The sequence below is a fragment of the Dermacentor albipictus genome, chromosome 4 (assembly GCF_038994185.2).
Source record: "Dermacentor albipictus isolate Rhodes 1998 colony chromosome 4, USDA_Dalb.pri_finalv2, whole genome shotgun sequence".
Classification (NCBI taxonomy): Eukaryota; Metazoa; Arthropoda; class Arachnida; order Ixodida; family Ixodidae; genus Dermacentor; species Dermacentor albipictus.
In genome coordinates, this window is record NC_091824.1 from 75,456,976 (window position 1) to 75,475,144 (window position 18,169).

An 18,169-nucleotide genomic window follows, 5' to 3' on the forward strand; every position below is an offset into this window, starting at 1 on the left:
GTTATCAATGTATGTCGCTGCTGACCACAAGAATTGGGACGCCGTCTTACCTTTTGTAACATACGCGTACAATAGTGCCTAGCACGAAGTTACTGAATATGCGCCGTTCTTTTTGCTCTACGCACGCGCTCCCCAGAGCTTTCTGGACACTATTCTACCTTTATCGTGCCAAGAAGATCCTTCCATCGCCCAAACTCTGTGTCGTGCTGAGGAAGCACGTGGACTGGCGCATCTTAGGACGTTGTCCTCACAAGGCCACAGCAAGATTCGCTATGATGCGCGGCATATCCCCGTCAGCTTTACTCCCGGTGATTATGTTTGGTTGTGGACACCTGTTCGCAAAAAGGGATTGCACCGCAAGTTTCTCGCTACTTACACCGGACCATTCGTTGTACTCAGTCGCTTGAGTGATGTGAACTATGTCGTCGCTAAAGTGACGGCAAGTAATCGGCGTTCAAGTGCGACGCAAGTTGTTCACGTGGCCAGACTCAAGCAGTGCCATCACCGGTCCCTTTGACTCGCTCAGTGAGCTTCGTCTGCCCCCGGGGAAAATGTCGAAGCACTGCGCGACTGAGGCAGAGACAGAGGAAGTAGAGTGTGCGCGCGTGATCTCGTGGTACTCTGCGCCGGTTGGGCCTGGCCTGTAGCTTCCATCTCGGACCTCATTTCACCTTGTAAATAAACATCATTCGTAACAATATCAATGATTTGCCTCTATTAAGTAGCATGACGTCCTGTGTGGCGAGTACCGGCCGAAAGCTGACCATGTTATGAGGGAATAACTCATTAGTTTCTCAGTGCCTAGATATACGGTTGTGAATGGCATGTTCGGCCAGCTTACCCACGCAGGACGTGAGCGAGATGGGCCGCATGTTCTCCGGCGCAAGAGGTTTGCCTGGGTTTGGAATGAGCACCACTGAGGCTGTTTTCCAGGATTCGGAGACGAGGTCCGTTTCCCATATTTTATTGACTGCCTCGGTGAGCAGCCCAACTGAGTGTTCATCCATGTTGCGGAGGAGCTTATTGGAGATGTCATCCGAGCCCGGTGCAGAGCGAGCGTTGAGCATTTGGCGCACCTCCCAGATTTCCGATCCCGTGAAGGAAATCTCGTTCAACAACCAACGAACGAGGAAGCTGCTCATGCAAGAGGCCTGCACTCGAAACTCAGACAGACGCAAGAAGTTTACGTTAGTGTGGAGCACGTTCGCGGCTCAAGCTTTATACGGCGCCTGAAAAGCAGCGCTATTGGATAATGCCCCTAAATGAAAAAGACTTCGTGCCTAGCAAACACGCTCGGGCGGATATTCGTTTTGTGGTCGTAACTTACGCGATCACGTGTCTCTTGCCTTCCCGAGCTGCGGACCTGTGATAACAACATAAGAGTGCCACTTACGACCTTTCGGTGACTTTATTTATGGGCTTTTCGGTTCCCTTTCCTCACGGAAAGCCCACGCAGGCAAACCCATAGCTAAGAACTGCGTTTTGGATACGAAAGAAAGGTAAGCAAACAGAGTTCAATTGCGCGCGTCGACTTCGTAGCTTGCGCAGCGATTGCTCCGTTCCGACAAATAAGTAAGACTGCAAAGAACTGGATGGTTTTTGTGACCTTTTTTTATCATCCGCATGAATGAGCAGCATTCTACTACTCATGACGGCGAAAACAGAAAGCAGCATGCAACTAGCGTGCACAGAAGCAGGGATATATGCACGCGTCCAATGCCTCACCTAATTTCATTTCCTTTTTTCGGGCACTGTGTGGGCGCTTAAAGTGCTATAATTGGGAAATGTTCACACTCAATTACGCGAGAAGCATGTTCAATCGTTCCCAACAGGGCTGGTAGCCCCTTAAGCGATGTCGTACATGGATGCGCAAATTATTGTGTATTCGCTATTGACTGCGAGGGAGAAAGTAATTAAGCGCGTGTCATTCACGCGATATAAAATATAATGATTCTATCTTGTGTACACTGCACTGCCCCGCTAATTATATGGCCGAGTGTGTCCATTGTCAATGTGAAGTAAATGCTCCTCGTAATAGGTTTCATGTCAGAGTCCTCTGTAAACACACAAACACGAAGCATAGCGGGTTCGGCCTCTTCTGGTAGTTTCGGCACACCAGCTAGTTGATCTTGCGAAGGTTGTGCCGGCACAGGACTGTATTAACAGATTTGATCCATGTGACGCTGAAGCTCACCTTCTGCTGTTTCAACGGTGATCATTCGGGATCCTCTTGTTTCTTTTACTGTGGCTGGCAGCCACCTTTCTCCCTCTCCAAAGTTGCGAGTCCAAACAGGAGTGCCCGGGTTCAGATTGCTTCCTTGATCTGTCTGTGTACAGATAGGAAAGGTTACGGGTGGTGGAAGGCACGTGTCCAACCGGGAACGGATCTAGTATCCCAAACGTCGTTGAGACGGTGATGGTCCATCATTCGGGGGCGTTCTACGGTAGCTAAATAGCAGTTTAGCCAATCGCTAAGCCAAGTCACCTGACAGAACCTTCTTGAGGCCATCTTTCAGCGTCAGCACGGTGCGTTCAGCAAGCCCGTTCAATTGGGGTTGATATGGTGCCGTACGAAAGTGCTTTATGTTACTTCCTGTCAGAAACTTCGTGACAGTCTCTGACGTGAACTGAGTTCCGTTGTCTGTCGCAATGGTTCTTGGTATGCGCAGTCTGCTGAAGATTTCACGCAAGGGTGTAGCTGTCGATTGCACTGTGGCATGATGAACTCGAATTGTTTCGAGCCACATGGAATGTGAATCTACTTCCTATTAGGATCCACTAGGAGCCACTAGGATCATGGCGTTATTCACTGGACCAGCATAATCGAAATGTACACGTGACCAATTCTCGTGCATTAGTGGCCAGCTTACTGGTACTTTTGCCGGTGATACTGCGCTTACTTGTATGCATGTAGTACAATTCCTACTGATTTGTTCGATAGCTCCATCGATGCCGAGCCACCACACGACCGTACGGGCGAATGCCTTCATTGCAGACATTCCCTGGTGCGTCTCGCGCAGGAATTGCAGCATGTCACTACGAGCAGCGTCGGGAATCACGACTCTGTCACCCCAGTAAATGAGACCTTCGCAAACGGTTATCTCACTCTTTCGTGCGAAGTATGAGTCCAACCGCGGATCGGGTGCTTTGCGCTCTTTTGGCCAACCATGAAGCACGTAGGAATTGACATTTCTAAGTACTTGATATTTCGAGGTCAACTGACTCATTGCTTGCGACGAAAGAAGCGTGTCATCCAGCTGCTGCAGCGAGTGCACGTACTCGTGTAGTGCCTCTGATGTGTCCTCGGTGGTTTCTAGAGGGAGCCGACTGAGTGCGTCTGCATTCTGGTTGTCCGAGCTAGGTTTTTACTCTGTCTTGTACTGGTATGCTCCCAATAGCAAGGATCGACGCTGAATTCTTGCGGCAGCCATGATGGACGTGGGACGATCTTCGCAAAATAGACCCACTAGCGGCTTGTGATCTGTGATCAAGGTGAATGTTCTTCCCAGTAGCTAATCCCAAAAGTTTGATACCCCGAACACTAGGGCCAACGCTTCACGCTCCAGTTGGGAATAATTCCTGTCCGCTTTGGTAAGTCTTCGAGAGCGAAAACTTATAGGCTTGTCAACATTGCCAATGCGATGGGACAGTACCGCTCCGATTCCGTTCGGTGACGCATCGCACTCCAAGCGCAGCGGCAGTGAGGGATAGAAGTGCGTAAGCATTTTTGCATTGCATAGAGCGTTTTTTGACTTCTGAAACGCTTCCCGTTGTTGACAGCGCCGATTCCAGCGACGTTCTTTCGTTAGCAAATCGTATAGCGGGGATAGCAGACTTGCCATATTGGGAAGCAACTTGCTATAATACGTCCGAAGACCTAAGTAGGAACGCAGTTCACTCACGTTCTTGGGTGTTGGCGCATTCATGATAGCGTCCATGTTCATCTCCAGAGGTTGCAGCCCTCCCGTACTGATCTTGTGGCCAAGTTACGAAACCTCAGACATCCTGAAGGTTCATTTGTCCTTCCTTCGCTTGACGCCGTACTCTCGAAAGCGCTGGAGAACTGCGTTGAGGTTCTTTCCGCCGCCATTCCCCTTCTCGGCAACCAGAACGTCATCCAAGTACGCCTGGACTCCCGACAAACCGTTCAGGACGTTGTCCATTATTCGCTGAAAGATAGCTGGGGCAGAAGACGCACCAAATGGCAGGCGATTAAAGCAGAATAATTCCCGATGTGTGTTAATGACCGTCAGCTTCTTTGAATGCTCATCCCCTGCTTGTAGGCGTCTCCAAGGTCCAGTGTGCTGTAAACTTCACCCTCGTGCAGTGCAGCAAAAAGGTCATAGATTAGCGGGAGTGGGTACTACTCTGTCAGACAGCTGGCATATACCGTTAGCTTGTATCGCCACACAAGCGAACTGTTCCGTCTTTGTTCATTACCGGAACTATCGGCGTCGCTTACTCTGAATGAGCCACCGGGGACAGTACTCCGGATTTAAGGAGCCTGTCCAGCTCGTCAGCAATTTTTTCTCGCATTGCATATGGAAGTGGCCTCGCTTTGAAGAACTTCGGGACCGCATCCTTCTTCATGTATAGATGAGCGGACGGAACCTTGAACAGACCCAGTTCAGATGCAAACACGTCCTCGTACTCAAACAGGATCGCTTGCAAGTTTAGCCCTTGCTCCTTAATGCTGGACACGCTCAAAACCGCAGCAACTTCGTTGTTCAGTGCCTGAGTGAAATCACGGCCGCACAAGCTCGGTCCGGACACGCGAACAACGGTCAGTGACGCCGTAACAGTCGGGCCGCAGTATGAAAGTGGGAGCGTTAGCTTCCCAGCTATAGGCAATGGACCAAACTTTAAGCTGGATTTTTCAAGGCAGGGCTACCTTGTGCAATGTTGGCAGTAAACGTCCCAGGACACCACGCATACGGGTGAGCCGGTGTCAATTTCCATCACGTGATCGGCTCCACCCCAGCAAAAATTGTGTCGTACCGGGCTGACGATTCCGTTGTGTGGGGTTGGTTGCGGCTTTAGTGTATACAACTGTGCGGAGAGCTCGGCTGAGGCATTTTCCATTGAGCCGCTGCTCAGCGCCAAGCTCTGCTGCGGTCGCTTTCCTTTAAATCGACACACCGCAGCTAGGTGCCCATTATTCCTATAGTTGAACCGTTTGGCGTGTTTAAAGGCACGAGTCACCTCACCGTGCTCGCGGCTTCCACACCGGTTACAGTCTTTAGACGATACACTCGCCTGACAGCAGGTTTTTCCTGCCTGTTGCTGCCTTCTATCGCCCGCTAGTCTGTGAAGCTCGGGCTCTTCCTTCGGTTCCGCCTGCTTCATAATCTGAGCACCCTGTCGTGCAGCCTCTGCTGCAAGCACGATGTTTTCTGCCTCCTGCAACGTCAGTTTCGGGTGAGAAAGCAGTGCCTTCTGCACGTCACTGCTGCGAATTCCGCACACGATCCTATCTCGCAGCAGGTGGTTCAACATGGTCCCGAAGTTGCATTTATCAGCCTGGCGTCGAAGCTCCACGATAAACTGCTGAGGTGATTCCTATTCCCTTTGAATGCGGGTAAATATCTTGAAGCTTGCGGATATCTCATTTGGCGGGGGTGCGTAAAATTTTTCGAAAATGGTAACCGCTTCCGCGTATGCTAGCTCGCTCACCTTCTGTAGGGCACAACGCCCACTCAGTACGTCGATAGGCTTTGAACCCAGTGCCGAGCTGTGAAGCGCCCTTTTTTTGGCGTCGTCGATGATGTTGTTACCCTCGAAGTACGATTCGACTCTGATGTAGTACGACGGCCACTTGTCCTTGACGTTGTCGAACTGTGGAACTTGGTGCGCCATGGCCGGAGTGTTCGCCGTCATCAAGGTGCTGCTTCGTTGCTCATCGCCACTGTTATAACTCAACTGTTATGACTGCTACCGGGTGGGAATGGCATCCGGCCGGACGGCCATGAGCATAATAACGCTCACACAAGAACGGGAACACTGCGCCCGTTTATTCAGTGACAGTCCTTTTTTCAGACGTTCCGAAGCCGCTCAGGCGTGTGTGAAGAGGTCAGTCTCGCGTCACGGCGAACGCAGTTTTTCTGTATTGGTTGTCGTTTTCACTTTACAGCAGTGTCTAATTAAAGAGATATCACGGGGGGAAAACATTGGAGATGGTTATGCTTCGCTTTTAAGAGTAGAACGCCCTAGCATTAAAGGGTCCCGGACTGCTTCTCACGCTTTCAGGTAAGTGCAGCTAATGCAACCGTAATCTTCAAAGGGAAACGCTTGCGGTGAAAGATATGCACGAAGGCGAGCCCTCCGGAATTTTTCGCCCCGCATGGCCGGCGCCGCAGCTACCGCGGATGGATGGAAAACATAGATCGATGCTATGAGCGTCCCCTTTGAAACGGGCGGGGGGAACTCGCTACCTTGCCCTTATTATTATTTTTCCAAATGTTTACCAAATGTATTTACAAAATGTATTTTACCAAATGTATTATTTTTCCTATATAAAAAAAACCGAACAATTTCTAGCGTGGAACTTTCTGAACCACTATTGGGAACTTATATTTTTGTATATATCTGTTGTTTGTCGTCTTCCTGCTTTTCTGCACCCAAATTTCCAATACCCTCTCAGTAATATGTTTGATTTACCCCTGCTGTCACTGAACCCAATGGCTTCAAGAACGCCAGCGGAGCCTAAACCTGCCTCTGGGCAGATATCTTCATATTCTAATAAAATTTGTTCTATCGTTTCCCTATCTTTACCGCAGCAAGAACATGCTTCTTCTTACTTGTTGTACCTCACTTTAAAAGTGCGCGTTCTAAGGTATCCTGCTCTCACTTCGAAAAGTGAAGAGCTTCCTCTTGAGTTAACATAAGTTGTTGCTTTCCTAATTTTGTTTTTTCTCTTAGGAAGTTGCTCATAGCAGGTTTCCTTTCAACTGCCGCCACTCATGAAATTATATCGACCTCTCTGACTTTGAGTTTGACCTTCTTTGTTGCCATGCTACTTAAATATACCGGTCGCATACTTGCTGATAAGCTTCCTAGTTCTTTTCCTCCACTGTGAGTCAAAGTTTTTCCTGTACAAATGTCTGCACAGTCTCGCAACCCATTTAGTTTCTTCTATATTCCTGAGTCGTTCTTCAATACAAATTTTACTCTGAGCTTCCCTCACTTCAAAACTTGTCCAGCCCGTGACCCCTTGTACAGCTCCAATTGTAGTGTTCCCTTGAGCGCCCAATGCGAGGCGTCCCACTGACCTTTGGTTGCCATCGAGTCCCGATTGTAACCCTGATTTCAAGCAAACAACCGCATTTCCAAGTGTAAGTCCTGGAACCATTACACCTTTCCACATACCCCGCAGCAGCTCATACCTGTAGTATCCCCATAGCGCTATGAGCTTAATCATGGCCGCATTTCTCTTCCCCTTTGCTCTTACTCTTTTAGCGCGCAGCCCTTAGGTGCCCGTTCCTTCGGCGAGCGTCGGCGTTGTGCCTCGGCGTAACCGTGTGAACAGCGAAGGACGAAAGTGAAGGCCGAGCGCAGTAGGGGATGAAGGACGCGACGAGGAAAGCTGAGAGGAGGGTCTAGCGGAACCATGGGGTGTAAAGCAGAGGACGAGGGTATCGCGAAAGTGTGAGAAGAAAACCGCAGTGCGGTGATGGTGGCTCAAATATGGTAGCGCGCCTTAGACACATGGAATCAAAGCTCTGCATGAGCGGAGGTCTGTCTGCGGCGGCTGCTATGAATCACGCCCACGCGTCACTCACGCGCTGGCTTTTGCGACCTCCAGATTAGCAAGGAAGTCGCGCCAGACTTCACTCCGTTTGCAAGGTGCCACATGAGTCAGCGCCAGCCAATATTTTGCGAAATGAAAAAACTTATAAAAGGTTCACACAAATTTCGCATTAGGAAGTATCGTAATTGTCGGTGAATTTTTTCCCGTGTTTCCATAACTGTATATCTACTGTCTTCGCTTATTTTTAAACCAAGATGTTTATGTCCTTTCATCAGCTGTATCTCCTGGTTTTGTATTGACACTGTCTAATCACTGTTTTCATTGAATACCAAACGCCTGATTTTGAACGCTAAATTTCTATCCTAACTTCTCACTTTACTGTGCACAGATATTAGCCAGATATTTCATACCACTTTGCTTGTAAGCGAGCAACACAAGGTCGTCCGCATAAAACAAACCTGGAAGCTGCTTCTCTTCTATTGTTCCCACCTGCTCTTTTGACAGATAACACCTGACATAGCTTCTCTCTAGCGCCCTTTCCGTCCTTACCATGTACATAATAAACAGCAGTGGGGATAGATGCCACTCCTGTCTCAGTCCCTTGTTGAGATCAAGTTTCTCCTCGCTCCTCACCCCTTACCGTTCAACGCAAACTGTATTTTCTAGGTAAATCTCCCTCAAAAGCTCCGTACAGTCGTTGACTAAGCTTTGCCCTTACAGTATATCCCACAATATGTGTTGGTGTACGTTGTCGTACGTCCTGGTAATGTCTAAAAAGCCACATATAGCCGTCCCCTTTATTTTCTGGATATTTCAATAGACTGAATAAGCGCATATGCGTTATCGTCCAGACGCCTACTAATTCTGAAGCCATTCTGAAGTTCTCTCAATATTCCATTATTCTCTGGCCATGCTCGCAGTTTATTCGCCTGCATTGCTAACCAGTATATTTATGATGTAGTGGTCGACGGCATATATGAGTAATACTTCCTACCTTTACACTTACGCGGATGCGCGGAAGCTAACGCCATCTGGCGGTGCTGCAAGGAACCGAGCGGAGCCCGCGGCGCGCCCCGCTCCGTGATTGGTAGAAACGCGGCGCACGGCGCGCTGGTATGGGTAGAAAATTTTCGCTCACGCTCAACGCACGGTCAACACCAGCAATGCCGTGCTTTCTTAGGGACGGATCCCTTAAAGCTGTCGCTTTAAAACATTGGCTAACTGAAGGACATGAACTGTAATTGAAGTGAAGCAGGTGACGCTTCAGCTCCGTTGTAGCAGACGGCGCCGCAAGGTGCTCTCACTACATTATCTCAGAGCGATATGACCGTCATTTGAAATGTGCTTGCAATAAAGGAGATACGCTTGTCAGCATTCAGAGGCGACAAGACGGCTGCAGCACGTTCGGAACCAGGCATCGCAGGGGGCTGACAACCACGGGCGCATTGTGGCCCGCAGCCGCCCACGCTGTTTCCGCAGTCCTCTCACCACCATCATCATCATAACAAAATTATAGCGGCCGCCTACGGGCGCGGAAACGGCTTCCGACAATACCTTGCTGTCCCCACCCTCACTCCCACTTCTGAATATTAGTCCTCTACCTTCCCACGAAAAAATTCTATGCCACTGTTTGTATCCTCTGGCTTGCATTCTTGAGTGCAGCTAGTGATTTTGATATTATTCATTATCATAAACTGGTACATCTGATTCTACCTGCTATTTTCCAGCTGCCGCTAATGACCTTGACAATGGGACGAAACCGTGGCCTGTTAAAGACCTTATATGTCACGTGCGGGTCGTCATCCCGGACATCACTGAAGACGTGCTCTATTCTCTGCTGGTGTACATCGAATCAGCGGGCGTCACCAGTGCAGCCGACGTCAACAAGATAGAGGGTGGCAAGCTTTCCGCGATTGTTGGTGCCGAGAATGCGATTGCACTGCTGAACTACTTTAGGAAGGCAGGTAAGTGGGCAATGCGTGCTATAGCTGCAATATTTTTTTCGTATGAACTTCGTAAATAAGAACTCAAGTGGTGAAGGTGGGGGGAGGTCAACCCGGGCCACGTGTTTCACCGGTGGCGGTGAACTTGCCATTCTCTTGCTCGTGGTTCCCTGCGATTGCCCTATTAAAATGCACGTGAGACGCACAAAGCTTGTAATTGTATAAATGCTTATGCCATTTGAATGAAATTTGCTGCATTTATTACACAAAGCTGAATTCTAACTGCATTTGCAACCAAACCTGTAATCCATTGCCCGATAGTTATTACTAAAATTCCCCCAAATCGGGCAAGCTTCAGTAAACTCAACCATAAAGTTTACGAATCCATACCTGCGCCTCAGAATCGGATCACAGTTCATTGGGCTGTATGCTATTAGCCCCGAGAAAGAACGCGAGCGGCGCTGCGAGCGCCGCTCGCGTGACGTCAGGGCACGGACTCGCGCCTGTCGTCTGCTACAGTTCGGGCGTTGTCCGGGCGCTTTCTGCGGTGTTTTCGTTTGTTCAGCCTCGTTCTCTCTGCTTGTATACTTATGGTGGTCGTCTCAAATATATTTTTACGACGTCTTCCTTTGCGAACATTTATTCAAAGAGCTAATTTCTTAGACAACAATGCAGCTCTCGAAGGCAACGCTACAGTGCCAGCCGAAGCGATGCAGACCAGCCCATTGCGGGTTTTTCATACGCGGATAGACAATCGCAAAAGCATAGCCTATAGGAATCCAGTTATGATACCATACCTGCCACGGTGAAACAAGTATGTCACAAAGCTGGCTATATATGACTTCTACAGCAGTTACGTTGATTTGATTCCGCTAAAACAGGTTTGCTCACGACCAATAGTTCATGGTATAATATGGAATTTTTGCATTTCCTCACAGAAACGCTCGGCAGTAGCACGGGGGCTTAACTAATACTGGAGCTTAGATTCTACACGCCTCACTTGCTTCTTTAACTGCTTGTCGACATTAGGCGGTTCTTCACGTGCTTATTTTTTTTTTATGCGGCGGAAATTTGAAGTAAAGTTAATGAAGGCTTACAGATATTTACAGAGTACAAATAGGAATGTACCAATGTATATTCCCTTTTCCGTGCTACACGTTCAACTCACCTCTTAATAGCGCGTTTGTTAATGATTAATAATGTATGTTATGTTCCTCTTTTTTTGTCTATGTTACCAAGTGTATATCATTTATTTATTTCAATGCCGCAGTGTGTTTTGCGTTGTTATTGTGGAAATATATCACTGTTCTTTCATATATTGTATAACTGCAATGTTTTATGGCCACTATATAAATGTAATTTATATGGCGCTTGATGTGTTACCCCATGCAGCCATATTGTACCTAAGGGGGTGAGGTTACCTCAAGCCGCGTCTGTGCGGCTTTTTTCCCTCATCCACCTCCATTTACCACACCTCTGTACATGTTTGTGTGTAAATGAAAATTAATAAATCAAATCAAATCAAGCTCACTTGACAAATTTACTGGTGCTTGTTGCTTGAGGAATATACATGACGAATCTGTTTGGCGAACTGACACAGGCTGCTCGGCCTATTTTTTTTAGTGAAGTATGCCTGCTGGACCGCATAGCTGCAGCCAGAAAGAAGTCGAAGCGTCAATGACTAGTAGTATGGGACATATTGAAGGTATCGAAATTCCCCGGTGGAGGGTCAGAAATCAAGTTAAAGTATATGCAAGGCTTGTGGTGCTTTCTTTATGTATGTTTGCGATTGGATTGGCGCAAACTTAATTTATCCTGCAAGGTTCTCTTTTATGTGCCGACGAAACGAATTGTTATTCGTTTGTATAATTAAATAACGCTGGATCGAGACATCGTGAGACAGAAGGTGCTTGAATTTTCCTTTTGTAGGCAATCTAAGCTGCGGTGTAGTAGCTCGAGAATACTTTAGCCATTCCAGTTGGCGCTGTAAAAAAATGCTTTATGGTTTTAATTCGAAGTTGTAGTGAACTGATGGGTTTCGCGAACATAGCGTGCCTCGCCATACGGACAGTCGTATACTACCGTTACGTGATCAGGGGTGTGCCATATTGTCGATAAAGGCTATTGAGGGCCACTATGAAACATTCCATCACTTTCAATTGAGTGGCTCTCGATCTTAACAACGAAACTTTGCTCTCAGGTGATTGGTACTATGGTGTTTGTGAATTAACTATGTAAATACTCTACATGACGCGCCGTCGTGTTAGCAGCCATGAGAAATTCGTTTTTTTGGAGGCCTGTTTCAGAGGGGGATGAAAGTAGCAGCCAACTTTTTCATAAGAAATGCGCGCCTAACTATTTTTTATGCAATAATGAATGGCCATATTTGAATAGAACAGCACACCAGAGTAATAGGAATCATGATGACAGCTTCGCTGGGCAGTGTCTTTCTAACATCGGATAACATGTTGACGCCAATTACCAAATTTTTCTTCCACGTAAAATGCAATGCCTCGCATAGCTAAATACTAAAGGAATGTTAAGTGTTTAGCGAAGCATCATACACAACTTCGCGCGTTGAATTTGCAGATATGCTTTTTTTAAATTTACCGATAGACACGGCGCATATATGCATTGCAAAACCTAGTAGACCCCTTTAACGCTACTTAGCTTGCGATATCCAAGCCGCAAAGTTTCTCGACTAAAACGCTTTTGAAGAAGAAACTGTGGTTAAGGTATGGCAGCTGAAAGAAGCCGACGTATTCTTCAATACGTACGGCTCTGGCCACCCGTACCCCAAGCATACACGAAGGGAACGAGCGCGCACGGCAGCCGAGCGAGCCGGAGCGAGCGGCGTCCTGGCCGTGACGTCACTCGCGAGAGGGCGCCACTCCTAATTCTCGCCGCTAATAGAACATATCGGGAGTAGCTAAATGTGAAATACGAGTTTGTAGCTTGAATTAAATTGTTACATTGTTTACGATAGTCAATTTCGTTAGCCATCTTGCGCGGCACTACTCTTTTATAGCGCAGCTCCTAGGCGCCCGTTCTTGCGTTGGGCGTTGGCGTGCCTCGGCGTCCCTCGACGTAACCGAGCAAGCGAACACAGCGATGGATCAAACCGAGCGCGGGGCGCAGCGGGGGATGAAAGACGACGGTAGCGAAGAGAGCGAGGAGGAAAGTGGGGAAGGATGGTGCAGTGGTACCATGGCGCGGAAAGCGGAGGAGGAGGGGATGACGAAAGCATGAGAAGAAAAGTGTAGTGCCACGCAAGACCAGCTCTGTGGCGGCGACTGCTGCGAGATGACGGCAGAGTAGCGTGCCGTCGTCTGCTCATTGATGGCATGAGGAGAGCGTGCCCACTGATACCATGTGTGGAAACAATGAGTTGCATGTGCGGAGATGTGTTTGCGGCAGCCGTTGTGAATCCCACCCACGCGTCACCCATGCGCTGCCTCTCGCGATCTCCCGATTACTGAGACAGTTGCGCCACACTTCGCTTCTTTTGCAATGTGCCGCACGAGGCTGATTGCCCATGACAGCCAATATATTGTAAAATAAGACATGTATAGAGCTGTGCTCAAATTTTCCCTTGGGGAGTACCGTAATCATCGGTGAATTTCCTTCTCACACTGTCGCCATACCCTCCTCCGCTTTCCGCCTCGTGGTTCCCTTTGCTATAGACATCTTTCATCCGCCACTGCGCTCCTCGTTCACTCTTTCATCTCTCGGTGAGCTCATTTATTCGCCTACGCCGAGGGCGACGCCGACGTGATACGCAGGTGTGGGCGCCTAAGAGCTGTGGTTTTAAAGAGTAAGTATTCAGACACTGGTCTGCAGACGCATATAGACGTATATAGAGACGCATAACTGATAATATTCTAGCAAAAGATTCCTAACCGCTGGAAATGCAACAAATAACGTTTGAATCATGTAATACAGCGAACGGAATCACTAATAGTTATTAACTGAAAGCATTATATGTCCCATTACGCGAACGTCCGTCGTAATCGGCGTGACCGAAATATGGTACCGAAAATGGCCGATGGCGAGAATAGTAAAAACACGTCAAAAAATAATCGGATTCATGTGAAATTTACCAGGGAGGCTTCTGTAACCAACTTAAATTAATGCCTTTGGAAAGAAAGTTTCGTAAATTTCGGTCTGGGGAGAATCGAACATGGGCCTCCGGTCTGCGAGACGAGCAACCTGCCCCGACGCCATGGCAGGTTTTCTTTTCCTTTATTGCCACATTGAGCAGCACAAGCATTGAATAAAGGCACTCGGTATGCACTCGGTATGCCACGGCAGCTCAAAGGTTCTGGTTGACTGGAGGGGTGCCTAGTGCGTGTGTCATTGCACACGTGACGTCGCAGCCATCTGGCTAACCAAACCTGTGGCCTAGTGCATGCGTCGTTCGACACGTGACGGCACAGCCAATGGGGAGGAGGTGGCGCCCCGTCATGTGTGTATAAAATGAGTGTAGAAAATTAAAGGCATGAGTGGCCAATTGACCCCGCTGAGCGGTCCTTCGAGTTATGAACTCCTCGCGGCCATGTCAGCGCGTTGAGAAGCTAGGCGTTTTGATTTAGCCTTACCGAGGCACAGCTCGAACTCAGGTGACGGCTTGCGCTGTAGAAACATTTCACCAAAGGGACTAGCGCTTTCTCATTCCCGGACGTAAACAGCCTTAAGTGTCTCAGTCGAATTCTTGTGTTCTAGTGTTTGCTTGTTTTCTCTTTTTTTTTCTGCTTACTGCACACAGCAGTTACGAGCTAGCAAACGGGCCGATTTTATTAATTCGTTCATTGCAAGACAGGCAATGTAGACAAACCTTAAAGCGAGACAAAATAAAACAATGAGTTAGTTGAAACTGATAACGTAACCCTAAAAACTCCTGTTTTCGTATTTTCGTGTTAGCGCATTAATTAGAGAAAAAAATATGACGGCCAATGTTTTAATCCCGCCATAATTCCAGCCTCAGTGCCCGTATGTGACGTCATATGCATTTCGCATTGCTGGCTTAAACGTGCATTGTTCAATTCTTATGTCTTTTAGAACACAATGTAGCCCGCATATCCTAAATACCTACGCCCTATCATACACCTTGAAAATCTGGGAATTCACAGCAACCTGGTACGGGAATTTTACTGGCTTAAAAATCCTCTCCTCGGGGTAAGAGGTTTTTTTGTATTGTATGGAGGGGCAAATTACTGATACAAGTGAAATAATTTTTCTCTTTAGTTTCTCTTTAACAAAGCAGTTAATTGCACGACACTTCAAAACACCAAAAAATGTACCAACGCCGGCGCCACCATGGCGTAACAATGTACAATGGCACGTTAGACAGCCATCACGTAAGATGTTCCAGATTATATAAAATATCCTAATGCATTGAGGAGTGTGTCTGTTTGTGTGTATGTATGGGAGGGGGGGTTATCACTGCGGTTTATTGTTGATAGAGTTGAAAGAATGAAAAGGTGATCGGAGTCTGTATCTTGTTCCTTTTCCGTCACCAGACTTGACCAGAAAGAACCCCCCGCGCCCTGCGACCATGAGGTGAGAGATTTGCTCTTTACTAATCGTGTGTATGCTGGCCACAACGAGATTATTAAATTTTTTTACATGTCTAGAAGGGCCTTTCCACACCCTCACCCCAAGTTGAATAGGGCGCAAGCCGTTTCGCTAAGACTTCTACAGACTAGCACATATCCGTGTTTGTCCGTTCTCCACGAGGCTTACCCCGACGTATATCGCTACGACACCTTCCCGTACTGCGGGCATGTTCAGTAAGGAGGAGTGGAACTCGCTTTTGCGTAGCCCCGGTCTAGAAGAGCAAATCCTGCCTGTACAGCGTGACCGCGACCGGGCCAGTGGGCTACACCTGCCGGTCCCGACGTGGGACTAGCCGGGTGCGCGACGAGTTCCTCCAATAATGTTTCCTCACTCACTCACTCACTCACTCACTCACTCACTCACTCACTCACTCACTCACTCACTCACTCACTCACTCACTCACTCACTCACTCACTCACTCACTCACTCACTCACTCACTCACTCACTCACTCACTCACTCACTGGCATGTGAAACATGGTGAATTTATGATTGAAAGTTTTGATCTAGAGTTTTATAGAGCTTGATGTTTGGAAGACACCTTGAGAAGGTTTCCCAAGTTTTACGAAGTCACCGTGTGACCTGCGGTGCCTACGTTCCCGTTTCCTGCGCCAATGCGATTTAAAGCTGCACCTCCTCCCGAGTCGCCTTCAATTCCGTCTCAACGCCCAGTTCAGAACCCTTGGTGTACACGTGACAACCGGCCCATATGGTTTGCTTGCGGTATCACAGGCCATGTCGCGCGCTCCTGCCATCGTCGCATGCCACCTGCTAACGCTGCTGTCGCAACGCCTGGATATGGCTATACCGACGATACTACCGGCCATGCGATGCTTCCCAACCGAGAGTTCTTGCCGCCTCCACGATGTCCTGTCGGCACCCATCGGTCGCCATCACCGTGTCGTCACTCGCTTTCCCCCTTAGTCGCCGCCAGTCATCTAGCGAGGGAAACTAGCTGCTGCAGTTCCGCAGGCACGAACTGCAAGCTTCGCGACTTCTACAAGGCCTGCACAGTCGCCACGCAATTTATAGGACCTTTTGGTCAAAGGAACCGCCGCAGTTGCACTAATTGATACTGGTGCTGCACTTTCTGTTATCGACGAAAACCTTTGTCGTAACCTCCACAAGGTCACAACGCCATTGTCTGGCATGCTTCTACGCACCGTGACTGCGCAGCATGTAGCCCCGCTTGCTCAATGTACTGCAAGGGTGATCATTGACGGCGTTGTCTATGTTGCTGAATTTTTCGTGTTGTCTTAACGTTCACATGACATCATTCTCTGCTGGAACTTCTTGTCTCACCATCGTGCCATTATCGACTGTGCCCGGGCTGAAGTGGAACTTTTCCCGCTTGCTGATTTCCCACTGTCTGATCCTTCTGAAAATAAAGCCTTCAAGCTCACCGTTGTGACCGATACGGACATACCACCCGAAATGTCTGTGCTTGTGCCCATCTCTTGCTCTACAGCGCAAAACGCTACAGTACTTTTTACGCCGTCGCCTATTTCCTACGTCGCAAGGCTCAACCTCTCCCGTTTGCTGGCCGCACAACTATATCTGGATTATCCTCTGAGCTCGTGTGTAACACGTCTCACTACCCTGTGAACTTACTGCGCTGCAAATCACTAGGTCGTGTTCAGCCCCTTGATCCGCTTCAGATTCTCGATGCTTCCGATGACACGGCCTGTTCTGAGCTCGACTCCCTCACTTCTCCGGTGCTGTGCAAGTCATCATTATCATTGTCGTCGTCATCGTCAGACATTCTTGAGTCTGTCGTAGACGCCGATCTGCCACATCCATATCGCCAGCAAGTCCTCGCGCTTCTTCAGAATTTTCACTCGTCGTTTGTTTGTAAACAACCATCCCTGGGGCGTACGGCAAGCGTCGCTCACAGCGTCTACACTGCTCCCATCCTCCTTTGCGCCAGCTACCATACCGCGCGTGAGCAGCCGAGCGACAGATCATTAACGAGCAGGACGACGATATGCTGCACCGTGGCGTCATTCGCCCTTCCCACAGTCTTTGGGCGTCTCCTATAGTATTAGTACGCAAGAAGGACGGGTCAATACGCTTCTGTGTTGACTACTGTCGACTCAACAAGATCACCCGTAAAGATGTCCATCCGCTGCTTCAGATAGATGACGCCCTCGACTCCTTACAAGGCGCGGAGTACTTCTTATCTTTGGATCTTCGCTCCGGCTATTGGCAAGTGCTGATGGCAGAAGATGACTGTGAGAAGACAGCTTTCATCATGGCCGATGGCTTGTACGAGTTTACCGTAATGCCATTCGGGCTCTATAACGCGCCCACTACTTTCGAGCGTATGATGGACACCATCCTTCGTAATTACAAATGGGAAACCTGTCTGTGCTACCTTGATGATATCGTGGTGTTTTCGCCAGATTTCCCGACGCACATTGTTCGCTTGCGTGAGATACTGGCCTGCCTCACCTCTGCTGGCCTCCAACTCAACATCAAAAAGTGCAATATTGGGACACGTTGCATCGAAGGACGGTGTGCTTCCTGACTCAGCCAAGCTTCGCACGGTCGCAGAGTTTCCGATGCACACTACGTTTAAGGCGCTCCGCAGCTTTATAGGGCTCTGCTTTTACTTTAGGTGTTTTCTGCGCAATTTCGCAACTATAATCGCACCACTGACCAATTTGCTTACCGCTACCAACGGCATCTTCACGTGGTAAACTTCCTGTGATGAAGCCTTCAAGCAACCATATCGCCTACTTACTTCGCCACCGTTTCTTCGACACTACGATCCCACAGCGCCTACAGAGGTACACACGGACGCTAATGGCATTGCACTTGGCGCAGTCCTCACACAACGGAAAGACGGCTATGACGAGTACGTC

At 48.5% G+C, this 18,169-nt stretch overlaps 2 protein-coding genes across 7 annotated transcripts in view; one reads left to right on the plus strand and one right to left on the minus strand.

Annotated features, from left to right (window-relative positions):
* The window catches only part of LOC135895879 (ensconsin-like), a 438,594-nt gene that overhangs the window by 185,384 nt on the left and 235,041 nt on the right, over nucleotides 1-18,169 (minus strand). The window lies entirely within an intron of this gene.
* The window catches only part of LOC135895901 (uncharacterized), a 104,759-nt gene that overhangs the window by 51,991 nt on the left and 34,599 nt on the right, over nucleotides 1-18,169 (plus strand). Inside the window, exons 2-3 of the mRNA XM_065424141.2 lie at nucleotides 9,475-9,711; nucleotides 15,210-15,249. Coding sequence (XP_065280213.1) covers nucleotides 9,475-9,711; nucleotides 15,210-15,249 — 277 coding nt within the window. The remainder of the gene's footprint in view (nucleotides 1-9,474; nucleotides 9,712-15,209; nucleotides 15,250-18,169) is intronic.